This window comes from Parasteatoda tepidariorum, chromosome 8 (genome assembly GCF_982258835.1).
Source record: "Parasteatoda tepidariorum strain Cologne lab strain chromosome 8, Ptep-v5.0, whole genome shotgun sequence".
NCBI classification, from domain to species: Eukaryota; Metazoa; Arthropoda; class Arachnida; order Araneae; family Theridiidae; genus Parasteatoda; species Parasteatoda tepidariorum.
The window spans coordinates 58,859,319-58,879,252 of NC_141762.1; the positions used below are offsets into that span (position 1 = coordinate 58,859,319).

Genomic DNA, 19,934 nt, shown 5'->3' on the forward strand with positions numbered 1-19,934 from the left:
TCAGCATGTGGAGAGTCATAGAAGAAGGAAGTACGTTAGTTCATGTCTTGATTTTTAAGTAGATTGAAATCTTTTAAGGGAAGAAACTATATGGAACTTAAAGCTGCATTAAACATAGCTCTAAAAGAAAGCGTCATGAAATTTGAAAAAATATTTTTAACAATTAAATAGGAAAAATGTCAAGAAGAGGAAAAATATCCTGGTACATTTTTATATAACTGAAAGGAGGAGGAAGATCAAAGGCATGGAACATGTCTTCTCCCCAGATGGCGTATTCGAGCTTTGCGATCACTTATGTGTGCCCTTATTTTTGTTTAGAGGAAAAAGTAGAAAAACATGAGTTAAAATTTTTTAATAGTTAAATTCAAAGGAGCTTTTGAAATTTTTAAATAAAGGGGTCAATTTGTTTTCCCTCTAGTGGTTAAACACTTTATAGGAGCCAGAATGTTGGCTTGGAACCTTTTGGGAAGGTTGGTGCTGGGACTCAACATTCTAATGCCCTTTAAAAAAAAGTTACATCTTAAATGCGTTGGTACTATTTTGAAGAATTTCACAAGTAGAAAATATCTGCGACTTAATAAATTGACTCCACGTTTCGAACTATCATGACATCCAACAGTCGAATTCGCAAAAATATCATTTCATGACAGAACACTAAAATATTTCGTCTCGTTCCACAGTTTGCCTTGATTCGATAAAAAATTGCCTGGATCAACAAAATAAAGATGTGAGTTGCACCCACTCAATAAAGTTTCTTAACTCATCCTGGTTGAGGTGTAGATCCTTTTTCCATGGTGGTTAGAGCATCCTCTTATGATCCCAGAGATCCTTGCTTCAAACCCTGCCAGCAGTCGACAAACCTCTCTCAAATATTTAGCAAATGTTATCGATTAAAATTTATTAATAATTAAATCAATAAAATTTCGAGTTAGGTCCAAAATGTTTGTTCTTGACACCACTACAAATCATATACAAATGCTATATTGAATTCAGAGGGCTCAATTATGAGAAGCTGAGACCCTAGTCAGTAAAAGTTTAAGGGGCCTCAACATTTTCACTGACTAAAAAATCTTATTACTTTTATTTCAATTAAAATTTCAAAAGTTTAGTTTAGTGTTCACAGACTGCTGCCATTTTGATAGACATCGATGTAAAACGTGCCGTCTTCTTATATGATCTGGCATTTGAGTGGAAACTCTTAAAATATTTCTCTGATGACTTGAAATCAATATAAACTTCAAAGTTGCAAAAGTTAGAGATAGAACGATAAGAAAAATGGAAATTTTTGTTTCTATCAGCTGCTTATTTCTTCAGTGGTATCTTTTTCTCATAGCTAAAAATTAAGTGCAAAGTATTATATAATTATATAAATTTTAAAATGATTTTCAGGATGATCTTTAATCATATAATAAATTTTTCTGGAAAAAATATTGCATTTGGAAAGAGTTATTAAAGTATGGATTTCTACAAAATGTTTTATTAACAAGCTGTGTCCTTTTGAACATAAATAGTAATTCACAAATAAATTAAAAACGAACAGCACATATTTGCACAATAAAATCTAAGAAATCATCATATACTATAATTAATTAATTATTAAATTTAAAACATTAACGAGACTTGCCAATTTTCATTTTTGCGAAAATAAATGTATAATTAAAAACTAGAATTCAACACAAAAATAAAATAAAATAAAAGTATAATATAGATTGGCGAGTGCAATGATTGAATACGCCCTCTAACTGGGTGGGTATTTTCAGATTACTATTTACTAAGTTTTCATTCAGTTCTATCAGAATCATTGATGTAGTAGGACGATTTTTTTCAACAGCAAATAAGAAGCAAAACTTCTCTAAGGAAAAGGCAGAAGAACTTGAAAAAATGACACAGAACATTGGTAAATGATTCTGAAACAGAACGCGCCAAACATTTGAAGAGCAATTTCTCAATATTTTTTTCCCTTTCTAATATCAGCAAACTTGCAATCGATGGCGTCCGATTTCGTGATCGCGTACTGTTACAGATGTATGATGTATGTATTACTGTAAAATAAATTTTTTTGTCTGTAATTCATTATAAATTAAAGTGAAGTTATTTAAGTCCACACACATTGCTTACTTCATTTCAATGAATAAATGTTATTTCAGAACGTGCAGAACTGTAAAAGTTATATGGTATTCTTCTTATTTATAGAATAGGTTATATTTCTATATCTATGTAACTCGGAGAACAACAATAAATAATCATCCAAATCACTTGAAATAGTATCATTTGTGTTGATCATTAATAAATTTTAATCGTTTACTTGGTAAATATTTTAATTTCGAATGATTAATTTCAACTAGAACTTCGTTCTGTTTTTAAGTTACATATTGAAATTGATATCGAGATCTTACAATTATAAAATATTATTGTGTGGTATGTCATCTGAGATTAATGAAGAGATAACCTATGCATATATTATTTGAGAACAAAATTTTTCATTTAATTTTCATTTTGATTTCAAAGAACATTTCATTTTGGAATCCTCCGGATTTATAAAGCATGTAAGTGTTATGAATTTACTTGTTAATAACTTGTTTCCTAATTTGATGATAGTTTTCTACAGATTGATTTCCTACATCTGATTAAAAACTTTAAAACTGAAAAAAAGAAGAAAAAAAATTATTTCAATATGAGGAATTTATAGGATCGTTCTTTTTTTATTTTTTTATTAATTTTTTCATTTTAAGCATTTTTTATTTAGAGTTTTTTAATTTTTAGATAACAATTTCTTAGCGAAACTTTAAATTTTTTGATAAAAATTGTTGAATTTTTTTTTTTTAAATTAAGTGATGTAACATTATTTGTTTCTGTATATTTTTACATATTTTATTGTTTGAAGTAATATGAATCAGAAAAGTATGGAATGTAAAGTTTAAATAAACCTTTCATATTAGATCATTAAATTTAGCAGAGTTATTTCGCAAACATTAGGTTTTAACTCGAATAAGAACATAAGATACTTATTTTTTTCTGTTTATTTGCAAATATTTTTCCAATCTGTTTTGGATGTTCCTTTTCTAAGAAAAAAAAAATAGATTCCATTTTGTTTTTGCATGCATAAGAAAGATTATCGAACATTTTTCTTTTTTAAATTTAATAAGCTACAATAATGAAGAAACGTTATCATGCCACACTGAAGAAATCTGCAGTGCAATTGATGATCGCGCTGTTCCGCTTGCAGTCATTCGTCTCAAATAACAACGCCCTCTATAGATCGTTGCGTTCGCGAATTGCTTTTTGAACATCGTTGAAATGTTTGAAACATCGTCTGCTAAAAATAAATTTATTTACAAGAAAAATGAAACTTTATCGAAAAATATCGTTTTCTGTTATTGTTATTCATTTATAAAACAAAATAGAAATGGAGAAACAAGAATGGCGGGAAGCATTTCAACGGCAACCTACATATTATATATTTTTTGATTTGACTCCGCCAATGTCAATAAGCAATATAACTACTATTTGTCAGGTTTTGCAAGATACCACAATCTTGGTAATATCAATGAAAGGTTCTTCTCGATTTTCGGTCTTAGGCGTTTATGTTTTGTCTGGTAGAACAAAATGTATTTTTCCCTTTCAATCTCTTAAACAGAATTACACAAAATTTCAGTTTTCTTTAGAATGCATGAAAAGTACTCATACTTTATTTACTGGGTCAGAGACGTTTGAAACTAGTGATTTATCTACATGCCTACAGCATGCTATACAGCAATATGAAACATATTTTCAGGTAAGTAGTGAATTTTAAATTTATCTTATTGTAAATTTTTGTACATTATCAATTCTGTACTCACAAGGCAAAAATGATTTCGAACATCATTTTTGTTCATGAATGAAAGACAAAATCAAAAATTTTAATTTTAAATGTTCTGTTGAGTTTTATTGTAAATAAATGTTGAAATTTCAAAGTAAATACTTCTTCTTTTAAAGTTTTAAATCATAAAATGACATACTGAAGTATTTGTTAAAAATAATTATGCTCTAAAAACTGCTAATTTTTTTCTTCTTACAAACACCTTTTTAAAGTATTCATAGATATTATATTTTTGAAGCCATAAAAAAGAAACCTATTTTACCCTTAAAATGTGTTTTAATACAATGCATGTAAACTTAATAGAATGCTAATTGAAAATTCTTCCAGATTAAAAAGAGAGTGTTTATGAATGCTTCTCTTGTACAGCAGAAAGTCACAAAATATAATGAAAAAAAGATTGTAAATAAGGTCATTTGGAGAATTAGATAATCTTTTCTTGTACATATTTATAAATCTTATTTATTTGTATATATTTTAAATTATAAATCATGCTTAATTTCAAATCGATTTGATATTATGTAATGCAGTATTATGTTCATCAGCTTGGAATAAAATATTTTGCTTAAAGGAATAATAATACAAATTTTAACTTGTTTGCTTACACACTCGCCAAACCCTGGAATTGCTTTTAAAATACCTTCCGGATCTATCGTTTTGCTCGCTCACTGGATACTTGTCTATTTTATTTAGTTTTATATGAATGGTGGTACTCTTTTTTAAAAGAAGTTCTACAAATATGAAACATATACATCCCGTTATAGACTTGATTTATACACATTTCGGTATTATTCCGTTTCCGTAAAAAAAGCTTTTAGCACAGTACATACATTTGCATATTAGGTGCCTATTATCACATTATCAGTTGTACTTATTACCCCAATGAGCTAAGCAGAAAACCGTAGTGGATCAGGGGCAGCAGCCTTTGCCCCTCAATGAGCAATGTCCGCAAAGAAGTCCAAAAATATGATTAACATTGAGAAATTTTTTTTTTAATTTTTTTCAAACGTTATAATTCAGTCTGGGCATTTTGCATGAAGTTTGAATTCTTACTAACACTTTCATCTTTTATAAATATGTTTCTTTGTTTTAAAGGAAGTTTTTTCTTTTAAATAAAGCTCGCTTTCTTTAAATAATTTTAATAGTAAAGTATAGTTTAATTGAAAACTTTTTTCACAAGAAAATTAAAAACTAGTTTTGAATTTTAATATGAATTATTTGTATATTTTCTTGTGAAATCGAATTAAACGTCCATAATATTTATAAGACTTTAAAATTTTGGCAGATTTATTTATATTAGTCTTTAAACGAATGTAGCTAAATAATATAATATACCAAAATCAAAAAAAAAAAAAAAAAAAAAAAGAAAGAAAGAAAAAGTCACTATAGAAATTTTAACTGAACATTCAATAAATTCTGCGATGTAGTAAAGAAAAAAAAAGTCTGATGTTATACACCATATAAAAATGATATTTTAAGAATTCAGTGAACAGTAAAAAATTCATGACATCGGAATTTAAACGATTCCTGATTAAGTGCAGCCTTATCCTGTAACAATATGCTTTCAACTGATATAAAATTTTGCAACGTCACACAGTTTTATAAAACAAATGATGAGAAAATTTACACGAATTCTCGGAAAAAAAGCATAACTTTTAGCATAAAATGGTATGTTAACGCCTGTGAATAAATGTGGTAATCGTTTCTTTGTTCCTTCGTGCAATTATTTTTGTCTCTTCTAATTTTTTTAAACTTTTTAATTCTTTGTTTTAAAACTTTTTTTTCTTGTAGGGAGCAGTATTAAATAAAGAAGAATGGCCCCAACTGCAGGTGGTGTTTTTCACCGCTCAACCTCTACAGAGATTCACTAAACAAGTCAAAGAGTCCCTTCAAAGCATAGAACTGGGATACATTAGAAAAGTCAATGTAAGTCAAAAGACCAGAAATTCGAAGAAAAATTTTCCGCAAGATGGATATATTTCACACGCAAGAGTTCGAATTTAGTTTTGCATTTATATTAATTACTAGTTATCACACTGTTAAAAATTCCAGATCAAATTACGGTATAAAATATCGGCATTTTGTGTGTGTGTCCTCGAAATCAATTTTTACTCGCAAAATATTAAATCTCTCAAATTTTAAGGTAAGGCCGCATTGTCGTATGAAATAATGCTTTTTTGCGATTACTATGCTATTTTCATAACTGCTGTCAGTTTGCGTCAGTTATTCATGATTGTTCGGTCAAGTTTAGTCTATCTATAACCAGCGCTTTCTATGCTTATTCTGAAAATGACGCAAAGCGTCAGTAGGGAGAAAAGCCACAGTTTTCTGAAAATGGAAAGCGTTTGTAGTCTAAATTTTTAATATTTAAAAACTTACTACCATTCCGCATTATTTAAAAAAATAAAATAAATAATAAAAATTTGAAAAAAAAAAAAAAAAACTGGGAATAAGGTAGATGATTTTCATCTAGGGGGAAAAATGTCACAAAATTAATAATTTTTAAAAAAATTTAATAATTTTTAAAATATTTAAGTTATTTGTTCGTTCCAAAGCCCAGATAAAACTTCAGGCCAAGATGGTAAATAAAATTTTAAATTATAGCTTAGCTTTAAGTGTTAAGATACTTAAACTGTGGCTATTTTATCTTCCTTGGTGAAAAATCTTCGAAAAACCGTGGTATATGGAGTGCTTCCGTAATATTAAAGTAATTATTAGTGTAATAATCATGGTATATCAATTTTTTCATTCCGTAACATGATCCGGTATAAATCTACTCTGTATGGAAAACGTACCGGTGTGAGTACCGGTGCTTTTTACCGTAATTTGATTCATAATTTTTAACAGCGTAATGCCTAGCGCTAAAACCTTTAATCAGCTGGTAAGTTTCGCGAGTGGGCCAAAAATATATAAAAAATTTGTGAAATGTATAAGAAGACATCTGTTAGTTAAAGTTCGTGCCGTTATTTCTAAGCAGTTTTATTATGTTAATAAAAATTTTCAACAATAAAATTTTATTGGAATTGTAAATCCTTAATCCTTAGATTATTCAGACGTGAAATGTTTACAAGAGTAGAATATTTTAGGGAAAAATATTTTTGCCTACTATTAATTTATCTGTAAAATATTTTTTTTTCATTCACCATTGAATAATATTACTTTAGTTCTAAGATGAACTACTTTTACCTCTGTAATTCTTGTTTTACAACAGCGAAACAATGCTTGCTAAGAGTTCTGTATATTAATATGAGAATTTTATCTTAATTTTGGAGAAAGGAGAATTTTCTGTTCATTGCTTTATTTTTTTCTTTGGCTTGAACAGGTGATCATGCTTAGAAATCGTCTATTTCATACTTCAATGACTAGCAGTGAATCGAAAAGTGAAACTCAGTCTCATAGTTCTCAAAATATATTTGACAATGATGTAGAAAATACTATAAACAGTCTTTTACATGCTATCGAAGTAAGTATAAAGCACAAACTCGATTTACATTCATATTTACTTTGAGAAAATAATTTTTATGAATATAATGATCATATTTATTCGCTTACAATGTTCTAAAAAAGGTGAAACTCCTGAATCATTTTTGATATAATTATCAGATTTTCACACACAAAGCCTTAATTCTAACAGTAACAGGCCTAACCTTAAATATGCTAAGTAGTTAAAGCAGACAATATTTTGTGTTATAAAATAGACTTTTTTTTTATGGCAGATTTGATTTCTTGGTTTAGATTCCCCAAAAGGGGAATGTGATAGACTGGAAAATAATGTCCCAATAATTAAGGTAAGAGAGCGATCGAAGGTTTGAGCCGTCTTCATCTCTACATAGAAAAATCAGTTCCCCTTTACATTATTTAGCTACACTGTATTGGGAAGAAACCTTTACCTAGATAAGCCATAGATCACTATTGGATTAAAATGGTTTTAATCGAATTTATGTATTTAAATAACCAACTCACAATTATATATTTAAAATATTATAAAAGTATGCTTTGCTATCAGACTGAAAAACGCTGTAAACGGAAGAAATACTCATTCAGTAAAGCCCATTCACGTGATCACCACATCTTTAAACGTTTTAACTAAATTTAAATTTTTAAATGATCAAGTCACAATTTTATATTAAAGAGTTATAAGAACTTGCAAGCCTGTTTTTTTTTTTAAATTTTATTTTATGGGTAACACTTTTTATTTGCATGAGTTTGGAAAACTTAGTTAAACGGAAGTGACGCACACTAATTCATTTCCGGCAGCTCATCTATGATTCACAATCCTTAAATTAATTATTTAACACTAGAAAGACGGATAATTAGTATATACCTATATTGCCCAAAAGCTGTCAAAATGACTGGATTATGAATGCGTAAATAAATTTGTTTAAAATTAATTTTTTACATATTTCATATTATTTACAGTTATATAACAAGTTATTAGTAAATATTAACAATAAAAAAGTTATATGTTTTAAAAAAAGTCACAAAATTCTAAGAAATTGCGTCATTATATACATCATTGTTTTTCTAATTGAAATTAAAAGCAGTCGAAATGACTTACGTTGACAATCTAGTGTTAAATAAAATGCACTAATCGAAAAAAAAAATTACTTAATAAATGTTGCAAACATCCTTTATTAGAAAAAAGAGCATTTGAATTATAACCTAGTAACGCTCCTGTAGCTAAATGCGATTTCGAAAAATTTAAATATACCCCGTTATCATAAATTAGTACACAACTTGCATTTTCAAGGGGCAAAGGTATTGCATGCTGCGCAAATTCTTTTTATAAGCAAATATTTGAATTATGACTAATGAGAAACATAATAAACTAAATTCAATTTCTTCGTAAAGTTTAAGTGTTTTTTTTTTTAATTGCTTTATATTCACTAGATATATTTAAGGGCTTAATAATGTAGGAATTTTCCATATATGCAACAGCAGATTCTCAAATAATTACTAAAACTGTCCGTTATGTAGGCTTGTACTTCTCCCGATATGTCCTATTTTACATAAAAAATATTATTTCAGATTGGTATAATGAATAAAATTTTTAAGCTGCTGATATATATTACAGACACCTTGTAAAAATTAAGTTAAAAGCTACTAATATTAAGGAACACAAATTAACGGAGAAATAAAGCTTTTCAAATTCAGACCCACTATTGAAATCAATAACAGCAAGGGAGGAATGAAAAAAAATTATATATTTATTTCTAATGCCAACCACATTTGGCAATTATACTGTGCTGTGGTACTTATCGGGTGGTATTGTTGATCTCTTTTTCGAGGACATCACATGGGTGGATCAACGTCACCCCCAACAAAAGAAAGACAGAACAGAGAGAGAGAGCGAAATACATCCAATGCCCTCAGCGGGATTCGAAACCGGGATCTTTATGACCTGAGGTCAGCTCCTTGACCACCGTAAAACTGGTCGATAACAAATTGGTTTTGTAAATGAAGCGGAAAAGATAGCTTCTTGCGAAAGACGGATGTATTTCAGTTCCTCCAGATAAATAAATTGATTTTTGATGAATTTTATTCCTCCTGTGCTCTTCTTAACCGCATTAATTATTAGTTAGATTTTTTAAACCTGTTTTCATTTCACTTAAATATTAACTACGAGAATATGATGATATCTAAATAGTTTCTGGCTTGATGGAAAAACCAAAAATCTCTGTATTTCTTACCGCAGTGCTTTGGTAGTTATTTTGGTAAAATTAATAACAAAATATGGTTTAATAATGGTAACTGGTAAACATAGTAACATAGTAAAAATTAGCAATTTTATCACGATACATTAGAGCATGGCATAAAACTCACTTATTCAATAAAATTTATATTTCAGATTTGAATTTTTTACTAAATATGTGGTACTAAAAATTATCATTTTGAAAACCAGAATTTCAGATATTTTTCCATTTATAAAAATAAAAATTACCAATTGAATAATTTAAATATCGTTTATTTTGGTTCTATTAACAAGAATTACGTTTTTTTTTTGTACCAGAAATGTCATTACCTTACAGTACGGTAAATCTGCCAAAACTTCCTTCTCTGTGTAATGCACAGATTTTTCATTAGCTTAATTTTTGATAAGGATTTAAAAAAAAACTGATGTCTGTCAGCTGTTTTACCATATTGTTTTTACTTGACTTCAAAACCTGAGATTTTTTTTATTCCTTTTCCTAACAGGTCGATGCTAACTCTTATCAACTAGAAAATGTAATGAAATGCTGGCTCCATGACTGCAGTACAGACTCTGATCACTTACGGATTGTTGTTGACAAATACAACTTACGCTGTGACCTCAAGGAATGTTTTCTGAATATCGATTCATTTCCTGTGCATGGACACTTTAGCATCGCCGTAGATTCAACTTATTCGAATCAAGTTGGACGAGCAAATCCTGTTTCAAAACAAAACTTCATTTCTAAAGTGCCTGTGCTTACTTTGGAGGCAGTAGCCGTTGTTCGTAGAGAAGGTCTTTGCGAATCTCTTCTTTTTGGACATCCCTTTATAGCAAGTATGTCCATTTTTTATGGAGAGTTGTATGTCTCCTCAACCCATATTAAAGAGGCTAACTACGATGCATTTTTCTAAGAAACAACTAACTCTGCTGGTTATAAAGCACTCTAAAATAATAATAATAATAATTTATTCTTGTATAATATATACTTTAACATATGGTATTTTTTTCTTTCTAAGTCGGAAACATTTAGCTTTACATTTTGACAGTAGTATGTGACATATTTTTCAGCAAACTATAAAATTTAATACTGAACACATACAACGGTTTTATAAAAATATTTAATTCAGGCAATGTAAAATTAATATTAAAATTATTTCATTCAAAAAGTACATTAAACCTAAGTCTTCCTTTCGTTACATTGTATGATTTAATTATTAAAAAAATAATTTAATTTATTTCATAATATAGTTTAGATTATAATTCAATTGATATTGAAAAAATATTTTATTAGTACTTATGAAGAGATGTAATAGATATTGAATTTAAGTAAATTTTATAGTTAAAATCCCCCCCCCCCCCATCTTTATTTCATAGAAATATCAATATTTCAATATTTTGTTTTAATTTAGTAGTTTTATTGAAATACTACATATTTCCCGACTATATAAATGCTTTTGCTTTTATAATTATATGTATGCACTTAGAAAAAACGTGATAAAAACTACCGGAATATGGTAAAATTTACCGGATTTCTTTCGTTATGGGAATACCAGAAGCTCATTAATTTTTACTGAAAGGCTTTGTTAATGATTTAAGTAAAATTAGCAATGAAATATAGTTTTATAATGAGTGATAAAATTTGGTAAATGAGACAAAATTTAGTAATTTTCTTCGAGCATGACCATTTATTAAAAAAACCATTTGACAAAAACGTTTTATTTGGTAAACTTTACTCTTCAGCTTTCTATTTTTGGCAAGATGTGTGGTAATGTAAACAACAATTTTTGAAACCAGAATTTCCTATAATTAATCACCACTGTATGAATGGAAAAATTACCAAAAAGAATGGTTTAAATACTGGATATTTTGGTTTTATTAACCAGAACTATGATATTCTTTACAAAAAATGCCATTATGATACAGTTCCGTAACTTTACTAGGATTTTTTTCTCCGTGTCAGACATAGAGCTAATTTGTAGTTTAACATGTTTCAAAAATAAATGTTTTAATTTCAGAGGATATCTGCATGTGACGTAGTGTGGGTATTTCGAAACTGATTGGTTGTTGAAACGTGACATTTGTTTACGTCAGCAACTGTTATTTCTATTCCATTTCGAGTAAGTCGAGCCCGTTACGTATCAATTATCTTAAGTGGCGCATTCTACATTCCTTTACAATGATTATTTCATAAATATTTCAGTTCTTTCACAATACCTCTTACTTAACACAAAGACCGTCACGAAGTCATGTAGAACATAAACAAACTAATTATGCGTCGAAGTTGCCAGGTACACAAAGCAAAAATATGTCACAGCTACAACAAAATACAAAAACAAATAATAAATCTAAGTTAAGTAAATCACGTAAAAGAGAAATAATGAATTCTATTTACGATAGGGCATTGTATTCAATTAACTTCACGTTAATTAACATTCTAACTTACGAAAAGAATCTTAGCTCAACTTAAACACGCTATTTTGCTTATCAACAACCAGCCATGATCTTCTTTTTCTCAAAGTGCAAGTACCCAATTAATATCATTAAAAATGAGTTTTCCTATTTTAGCTGCCACTCAGTGTTGGAAACTGGATTGGGACGAATTAGAAAGATGTGAGCAAGAATTCACAGCTATTGTTAACTACTTGTACGAAAAAAATATGGTTTTATTAACCAAGAAGCGCATAAATCTATCTGGAACTACAGATAAAGTGATACCAGCTGGCCACTTTGTGCTTTTTCCATCTAAAAATGCACTGCTCGTGAAATCCGTTGTCACCCAGGAATTATTACTTCCACTAACTCTATCTGACTCAAATGCAATTCCTGAAGAGCTGACGCTGGTAAATTTTCCCACTTCACTTTACTTCCTTAAAAAAATATCTTTAACATATATTTTTAAAATATTCATTTAATGTTAGATTTGAGTATATGCTAATTTTTAAATTAACGCCTGCACTGTTAAAATTCTTATAATTTTTTTTTTCAGTTTTACTTTATCAGTCGTAGTTTTTATAAAATCGTAGTTATTTAATATGGCATGAACTTTACAATGAAATGTAAAATTTGCATTGAAGAATAAAAAAGGCGTAAATTGCGAGTACCAATTACGAACTTGAAAAAAAAGTGTAAATAAATAAGTTGCATTGAATTAATAACATCAGAAATTTTTTTTCATCCGTTGAATGAGATTTTTTTAATGGATTTTGGGTATTTTTACATCACTGATTTCAAATCTGCAATCGGTCTCTCCAGGCTAAATCTAAGAATAAATCTTAGGCTAAATGTATAAGTTTAAAATCTATATTTATGACAGGGCCGCGTAGTTGTTGTGACAAATATTTGGGGGAGTTAGGACACATCAGAAGAAGAAGAATTGCATAAAACTTATACCCGGAAATGTCATCATACGCCGTTAGGGGAGCTTCCTTTTAATGAGCTGTTCTATGTATTTCTGTGCAGGCCATAATAGGGAAGCGACCCTTGCCTCTTACACCGACGTTTCCACAAATGGGTCCATATGCAATTTTAATCCTAATGATATGATCTAACTCTTCTAGAAGTTTATTAAAACATTTTATACGACCCCTATTAAATATAAGGACTTTAAAATTGCTTATTTCGACAAAAAACTAGATCAACATTGTCTTTTAAAAATATTTGTAACTTTAGAAGCAAAACTTATTTTCGATGTGAAATCCCCCCCCGAATTAGGTATGATCAAGTATTTGTATAAATTAAACAAAACATTTGTTCCCCAGTGTAATTAATAGAAAAAAGGTGAATTTTCTTTTTAAAAAAATTATTTATAATTATAATATTCAACTAGATATAATTATTTATAATAATAATATCTAGTTGAATGCAAATTTTCCCTTCATATTTAGAAACATTTTTGAATAACTCCATTGCAAAGCAGCTTTTGTCGAATTATGCAAATACATAATTATTTTGACTTTTCGGTGGATCAATTGCAGAAAATATATTTACGTTTTGACTTTGAGCACGTCAACTGATCAAGATTAAAACTATCTGGAATTCCTTCGACAAGTTTTAATATATCGAAACAAAAAACAAGTTAAAATTCATGTGTTGAAATTGATATTAAAGGAATTAGCTTGGATGTTGCTTGATTTAAGGAAGATTGAGAAAGTTTATTAGTCAGTGTTAAGTTGAAACAAAAATGTAAGATTGGAAAACGGTACTATGCATGCATTATTTAAATTATTGTTGGAACAAATATCACTTTTACAGAACGAGGGGGTGTTTCATGGCTGTTATGGAAAACATATTACTTTTAGATCTGTCATTAGTTTCAACATGTTTAGCTAATAAATAAATGTTCTTTTAAACAGACTATATACCGTGTTGGTATGTTTTCAATAAAGTAAAAGCTAAAACTACAGTTAAAGAATCTTAATCTTAAAAAAAAAATATGTTTAAGCATGAAAATGTAATAAAATTTATTGGTATCCAGTTAATTAATTTTTCTATGCAGGAAGTCAAGGAATCCATGGAGAAGCTAGAGAAAAGAGATGTATACAATCCTGTGAGCGTGAATTCCGGACTTTATCGATATCTCTTGTCATTTTTCTCTAAAAACAAATCTAAAGCATCTACAAGTTTTGTGGTGCCAATTATAAACAAAGACGAGGTAAATAACATTATATATTTATAAATTTGCACACTTCAAGATAAGCACGAGTTTTCAAATAGTTTCAGGTTTCCAAATTTAGGGTATTCAATTTTATTTGATGTTATAACCGACGTTGAACAGCTGACACAATTCTGAGTTTGCGACTGGCAATTTTCACCTCCGTAGCCTTGCAATTTTGCACCCAATATAGAAGACAAGGAAACTCCTGGATCGAGCATTTGGATAAAATAGCCTTCGTGGAGGACGTTTTGATTAAACTAACCCGCATTTACGTTACATGGAGAGGAAAACCTTCCATGGTTACCTCGAAGGCAAGGAGACTCCAACACATGATCTATTTACCTCTGAGGATATTTTACTTCTATACTGTGGTCGGTGAGAGTCGGGAACAGAATTCGTATCAACCAACCACCGCTGGGATTCGAACCTGGATCACCTCATTGGGTGCTCTATCTCCTGAGTCACTGCGGCTCAAGGGCATTGAATTGCAAAACCTGCTAATTGCACATTTGGGAAAAAAACTAGTGAAATATGTTATGGTATGAAGTTTTTTCTCAGTTTTAAAATTGAGCCTGTTTCAATTTTATTCCATATTTAAAAAAACAAACATATTAAACCCATATTAAAAATTTTAAAAAAAAGGAAAACCTTCACAAAACGCTATATAGTACGTGTGGGGCTAGTCGTAGTTATAGAACATGTCAACCGTCATCTATGAAAAGGTATCCCATCATAGAATCAAGTTAACACGTCTTATATACTAGTGAACTGTAATTTTAATTTTGTAGTGGTAGATACCCCACAGAACTCCCCCACCAGAATTATATCTGTGACTGAATTCGATGAACGGATACCACTAGTTGATTCATTGCTGTTTTGTGAGAAGCCGGGAGAGCTGTATTAAGATCACCGTACTTTCTGAGTGCTGGATGTGAGAGGTGTATTAACTTCACGGTCGTAGTCGCTCCGGTGTTGCAGTTAGCAGTCGAGTGTATGCAAGCTGACGTTGTGCGTAATCGTGATGAGACTGAGTAGCAACAGTGCGAGGAGGTGGACAATGTCGCAGTCACAAGTAGCAAGTCAACTGTTCAATGTGAACCATTCATCGAAGTAGGCGTTTCCAGATCGAAGTGGGCGTTACTGTCAAGATAGGCGTGTTCATATCGAAGTGGGCGTTACTGCCAAGGTAGGCATGTTCACAACACGGCCGGGTCACCAATGTGGGGCTGGTAGCTATCGACAATGTCCACCTTCATCTATGAAAAGGTACCCCAACATAGAATCGAGTTAACATGTCTTATATACTAGAGAATTGTAGTTGTAATTTTGTAGTGGTAGATACGCTACAGTACTCCCCCACCAGAATTATATCTGTGATAGAATTCGATGAACGGATACCACTAGTTGATTCATTGCTGTTTTATGAGAAGCCGGGGGAGCTGTATTAAGATCACCGTACTTTTTTGAGTGCTGAATGTGAGAGGTGTATTAACTTAGTCACTCCTGTATTGCCGTTAGCAGTCGCAGTCTTCGATCCAATACTCGATCCTTCTACCTCGGCTTTTCATGCTATCTCAGCTGTCGCAACCAACAGCCTCTACAGTACGATTCGCAGGTACACGTTACGTGACATTAGCAAATTGATAGCAGTTTAATCAAATAATATTTTTTAAATATGTATCAACACCTGAAATATATTTGTACCAAATGAGAATACATTGAAAAAAAAAATCCTAGTTATTAAAACCTTAAGTTTTAAAAGAAATTATAGTACTTGATTGTCCGTGACGCGGGACAGTAAAATATTTTTAAAAATCAAATATTTTAAATGGAATTCATGTCGCACCCATTGTCGTAATAAATTCTGATTCCCAAGTTCCGTCAAAACACGTTTAACACGTTTTTTTTTTAATTTTTCTTACTTTTTTAATTTTTTTCTATCTATGTTAAACTCATTTTGAAATTTATTCACGGATTTTTAAATAAACATTTATTCATTTAATTTTTAGCTACATCAAACCCGTTTAAAATATTTAGTATCTGAACTGGATAAAGTATTTAGTCTCTTGGAAAATTTGTTCATCACATATTCGCTTCGGATTGTGTATATTTATAATGTCAAGTGTCTTTCATTAACCACCAAGAGATTGCAATCAATCTAAAATTTTTTAAATGATGTCGATCAATATGTAAAAATCCTATCATTAAATCTAAATTCTCAAAGATTATTCATTTTTTTATCTCGTCATCTCTTCGTTTGATTTGTACTCATTTCGAAATGTGTAAATACTAAAAATAAAAAAATAATAGTATTTATATTAAACAACTAACATTAAAACAAATCTCGTCAACATTAACAGAAAACTACAAGAAAGAAGTGGCGTGCAGATGTGTGTGTTGTGGATTCTCGGGACAAGTTCTTGGTTATATGCTTCTGAGGGCTCTAATCACTGGTAGGGGAAAAAATTAATTAAAAAAGCAATGGGGCAATGATAAAAATTTCAATCACGTTAAGTAGATATTTATTTAAATGTCTTCAAAAACTACTCTCTCTCTCTCTTTATATATATATATATATATATATATATATATATATATATATATATATATATATATATATATATATATATATATATATATATATATATATATATATATATATATATATATATAATTTTTTTTTTAATGTAATGCATTCAAATTTTTATGTTTTTAAACTCCGCTATTTGAATTTTTTTGAAAATCTACTTTATTCTTCGTAAAGTATTTGTAAGTGCCAAATATTTACCTGTTTAAACATTTAATTTAATAATAGTAATAATATATTTAGTTTCGGTGTTTTATTCGCTATTTGGCGACCCTCTTCAGTTGAAAAACTGGACCATCTACCTATGCACGCCACTGCAACATCGAAGGAAAAAAAAAAAACAGAATAATTTATACAGTAAATTTATACTTTAGATTACAAAGAAAAGTGTTTTGTTTCATTTGATCATAATTAATAGTTCTCAAAATGAAGTTTCCGTAACGCTCGATATTGTTTGAAAATTTCTGAAAATCAGATAGTAATAAAATCAGAAGAATAAATACACAAAATAAGAATAAATGTCAAAATACACCTAATTGTACATCATAATTGAATTACAATTTGAATCAAAATATTTCTTTGAATGGACTATTCAATGAATTATTTTATTAGAATAAACTTTATCCCTTTCTGTACAGCTAACGTTTTGTTTTCAACTCTAATATTATAACAAGAATACCGATCGATCGGGTTTCATTTTATTAATTTAATTCTTGACTATCATCACGTGAAAGTAACGTGAAAGTTAATTTCAAAAACTTTGGACTAGATTTAATCTCTATGCAGCTAATGTTTTGTTATGCTGTTCTTTGTTTGCAGATCACTGACTTTAGCAAAGGAAATTTATAAATAAGTTGTTTATGAAAAATAAGGACATTTTTTTCAAAACTTTTTAGGGTAAAGCAACGTTGAAAAAACGAAGGAAATGTACAGTTGTACCAGTTGCGGAAGTAGCTTCAAATGTTTCTCCGGAACCAAACAATGGAAAGGATTTCATGACAGCGTCGACATTTCTCAAGAAAAAATTCCTCCAGAATATTGTATAAATCGATATAGTTCAATATTAAATTACCTATATAATGTTTACGTCTCGTTCTTTAACTCTTAATAACCATCATGAACTTAAGTATTGTTTTCAATAGTTTTAATGAAAATAAATACTTACTAGTTCAGACAATTTAGTTTATGTTATGAAGAGAGATTTAAAAAGATGTAGTTTATATATATTTCATTTGTATAGCTTAGAAGTTTTAGTTAATTTTTATTGCACATTTTTAAATTTTCACTTCTAAACAGTCGTATAAATGGTTTGATTCAATTGAAAAATACAAAACAATTAAGTTACTAAATATAAAATATTTATTTAAAATTATTTAGTTAGCGCTAAATGTACTGATCAATTAAATGTCCATAATAAATTTTGCAGAAAATGGATATTTATCTAATGTTGGTGCATTTAGTAAGCATTTGTTTGTGAAAAACACAAGACAATTGAGTTACTAATTATAAAATACTTATTTAAAATTATTTAGTTAGCACTAAATGTACTGATCAATTAAATTTCCATAGTAAATTTTGCAAAAAATGGATATTTATCTAATGTTGGTGCATTTAGTAAGCATTTGTTTTCTTTTTAAACAAACATATACAATGAAACCTGACTATAATGTAGTTCAGTTATTTAAGAAAAATGTGTTAATTTTCATTTATATTAGAAATAAGCACAAATGTTAAGGCACTTTTAATTAGTTCAGTTCAATAATTAGTTTTGAATTAGAGGATTTTGAGCCCAATAGTAGTATATTATCCTCAGGAACAGGTAAGATGAAAAAAAAAAGATTTAAATTTAGGAACTTCCGAAATTTTGTTTCATCTGTAACAATTTTATTTTGGAAAGTTAAATCTCTCCACAAATATAGATTGCAAAATTATGAGTCATTCTTCTTTACAGTAGTACATTTAAACTCTTTAATTATGAAAATAAGTTAAATTATCAATTTTTAGTAAGTTTCATTCCATTTTCACTAACAGGCAGTTGTTCAATAAAATATTTTTAAAATTAACACTTGCGCCATCCAAGTAATTCTTTTATCTTTCAATGTGTTTATGTAAATGTAAGGGAACTGTGGACTTAAATCTATGCTCTTAGATATTTTTTAACGTGCTTAATCATTATATCATTAGTATTTGTTGCAACATATTAAATAAGATAATGAGCAAATTAGCTTAAATAAGCTAATTTAAGCTTTAGATAAGAAATTAGCTTGGATAAGCTTAGATAATGAAAGAATCAATTAACTTATCAAATAATTTAAGGTTTTTCAACATTGGCATATTTGTCATTTTTTACAAAAATTCAGCTGCAAATTAAAAATTCTGGTGTCACGTATGATCAAATTTACCTTATCTAAATACCTTAACATATCGCTAAATAGAACCTTATTAACATGCATTTTAAACTTGATTACATGATACTATGGATCAACTCGACAGAAAATATGGATCAATTTTACTCAGTTTCAAAGTTACAACCAGCTTGCAACCAAATACCAATGATTTAGTTCAAAATTGAATTAAATTCTCTACAAGTGTATAGTTATGAAACTTGAATGGCTTAGAAACATTTTTCTTCTTCCTTTTTTCTTATCATTTATTTGCTTATTTTTTAAGGGGGAATATTTTAAAGATGGTGAATAAAAATTAAAACATTTGACATTAAAACATATTTAACAGGCTATTTTTTTCATTAAAATTATAGTTATTTGATTAGAAAAATCGATTTTTTTTTAAAAAAACTTTAAATCTTCATTTATAGCACTCCAATAAACAAATTACCACCGAACTAATATCGGATTTGAATGCTAATATTAAAAATATTTCCCCATTGAAGATAATACCTCTCATCTCCCTTCAGGTTCTAATAAAAACAAAATTTAAGAATGAAGTTAAAACTCTCCATATTTCAATAGCCTAGCCTAAGTATTAATCCTGAGCAATGACAGAAAAATGATTTAAAGCTCGTGAAGGCTTACGAGTTTTATTGAACACAAATATTTTAATTAGTTTAGGATCTTCGAAGAAATATTCGAATAGAATTGTAATCAAACAGACATATCAGAAGAAAGAAAACGAATAATTCTTTCAG

General features: G+C 29.0%; 1 protein-coding gene across 2 annotated transcripts; it reads left to right on the forward strand.

The window, feature by feature from the left end:
* Positions 1-3,277: 3,277 nt before the first annotated feature.
* On the forward strand, positions 3,278-17,875 carry LOC107444603 (meiosis 1 arrest protein). Of its 2 annotated transcripts, XM_016058815.4 has the most exons (7): positions 3,278-3,775; positions 5,648-5,782; positions 7,179-7,319; positions 10,052-10,382; positions 12,114-12,388; positions 14,044-14,199; positions 17,686-17,875. In XM_016058815.4, exons 1-7 carry the CDS (start codon positions 3,407-3,409, stop codon positions 17,833-17,835), a joined length of 1,557 nt encoding a protein of 518 aa, XP_015914301.2. In that variant the 5' UTR covers positions 3,278-3,406; the 3' UTR covers positions 17,836-17,875. The 2 variants fall into 2 exon arrangements, with proteins under 2 accessions (XP_015914301.2, XP_042897025.1); XM_043041091.3 differs by lacking the exon at positions 7,179-7,319.
* The last annotated feature ends 2,059 nt before the right edge of the window (positions 17,876-19,934 follow it).

Excerpts from the sequence above, each read along its gene's own strand:
- LOC107444603 (XM_016058815.4), top strand. The coding sequence starts at position 3,407 with ATGGAGAAACAAGAATGGCGGGAAGCATTTCAACGGCAACCTACATAT. Across the intron at positions 5,783-7,178 it reads GATACATTAGAAAAGTCAAT|GTGATCATGCTTAGAAATCG; the intron begins GTAAGTCAAAAG and ends TGGCTTGAACAG. Across the intron at positions 7,320-10,051 it reads GTCTTTTACATGCTATCGAA|GTCGATGCTAACTCTTATCA; the intron begins GTAAGTATAAAG and ends TTTTCCTAACAG.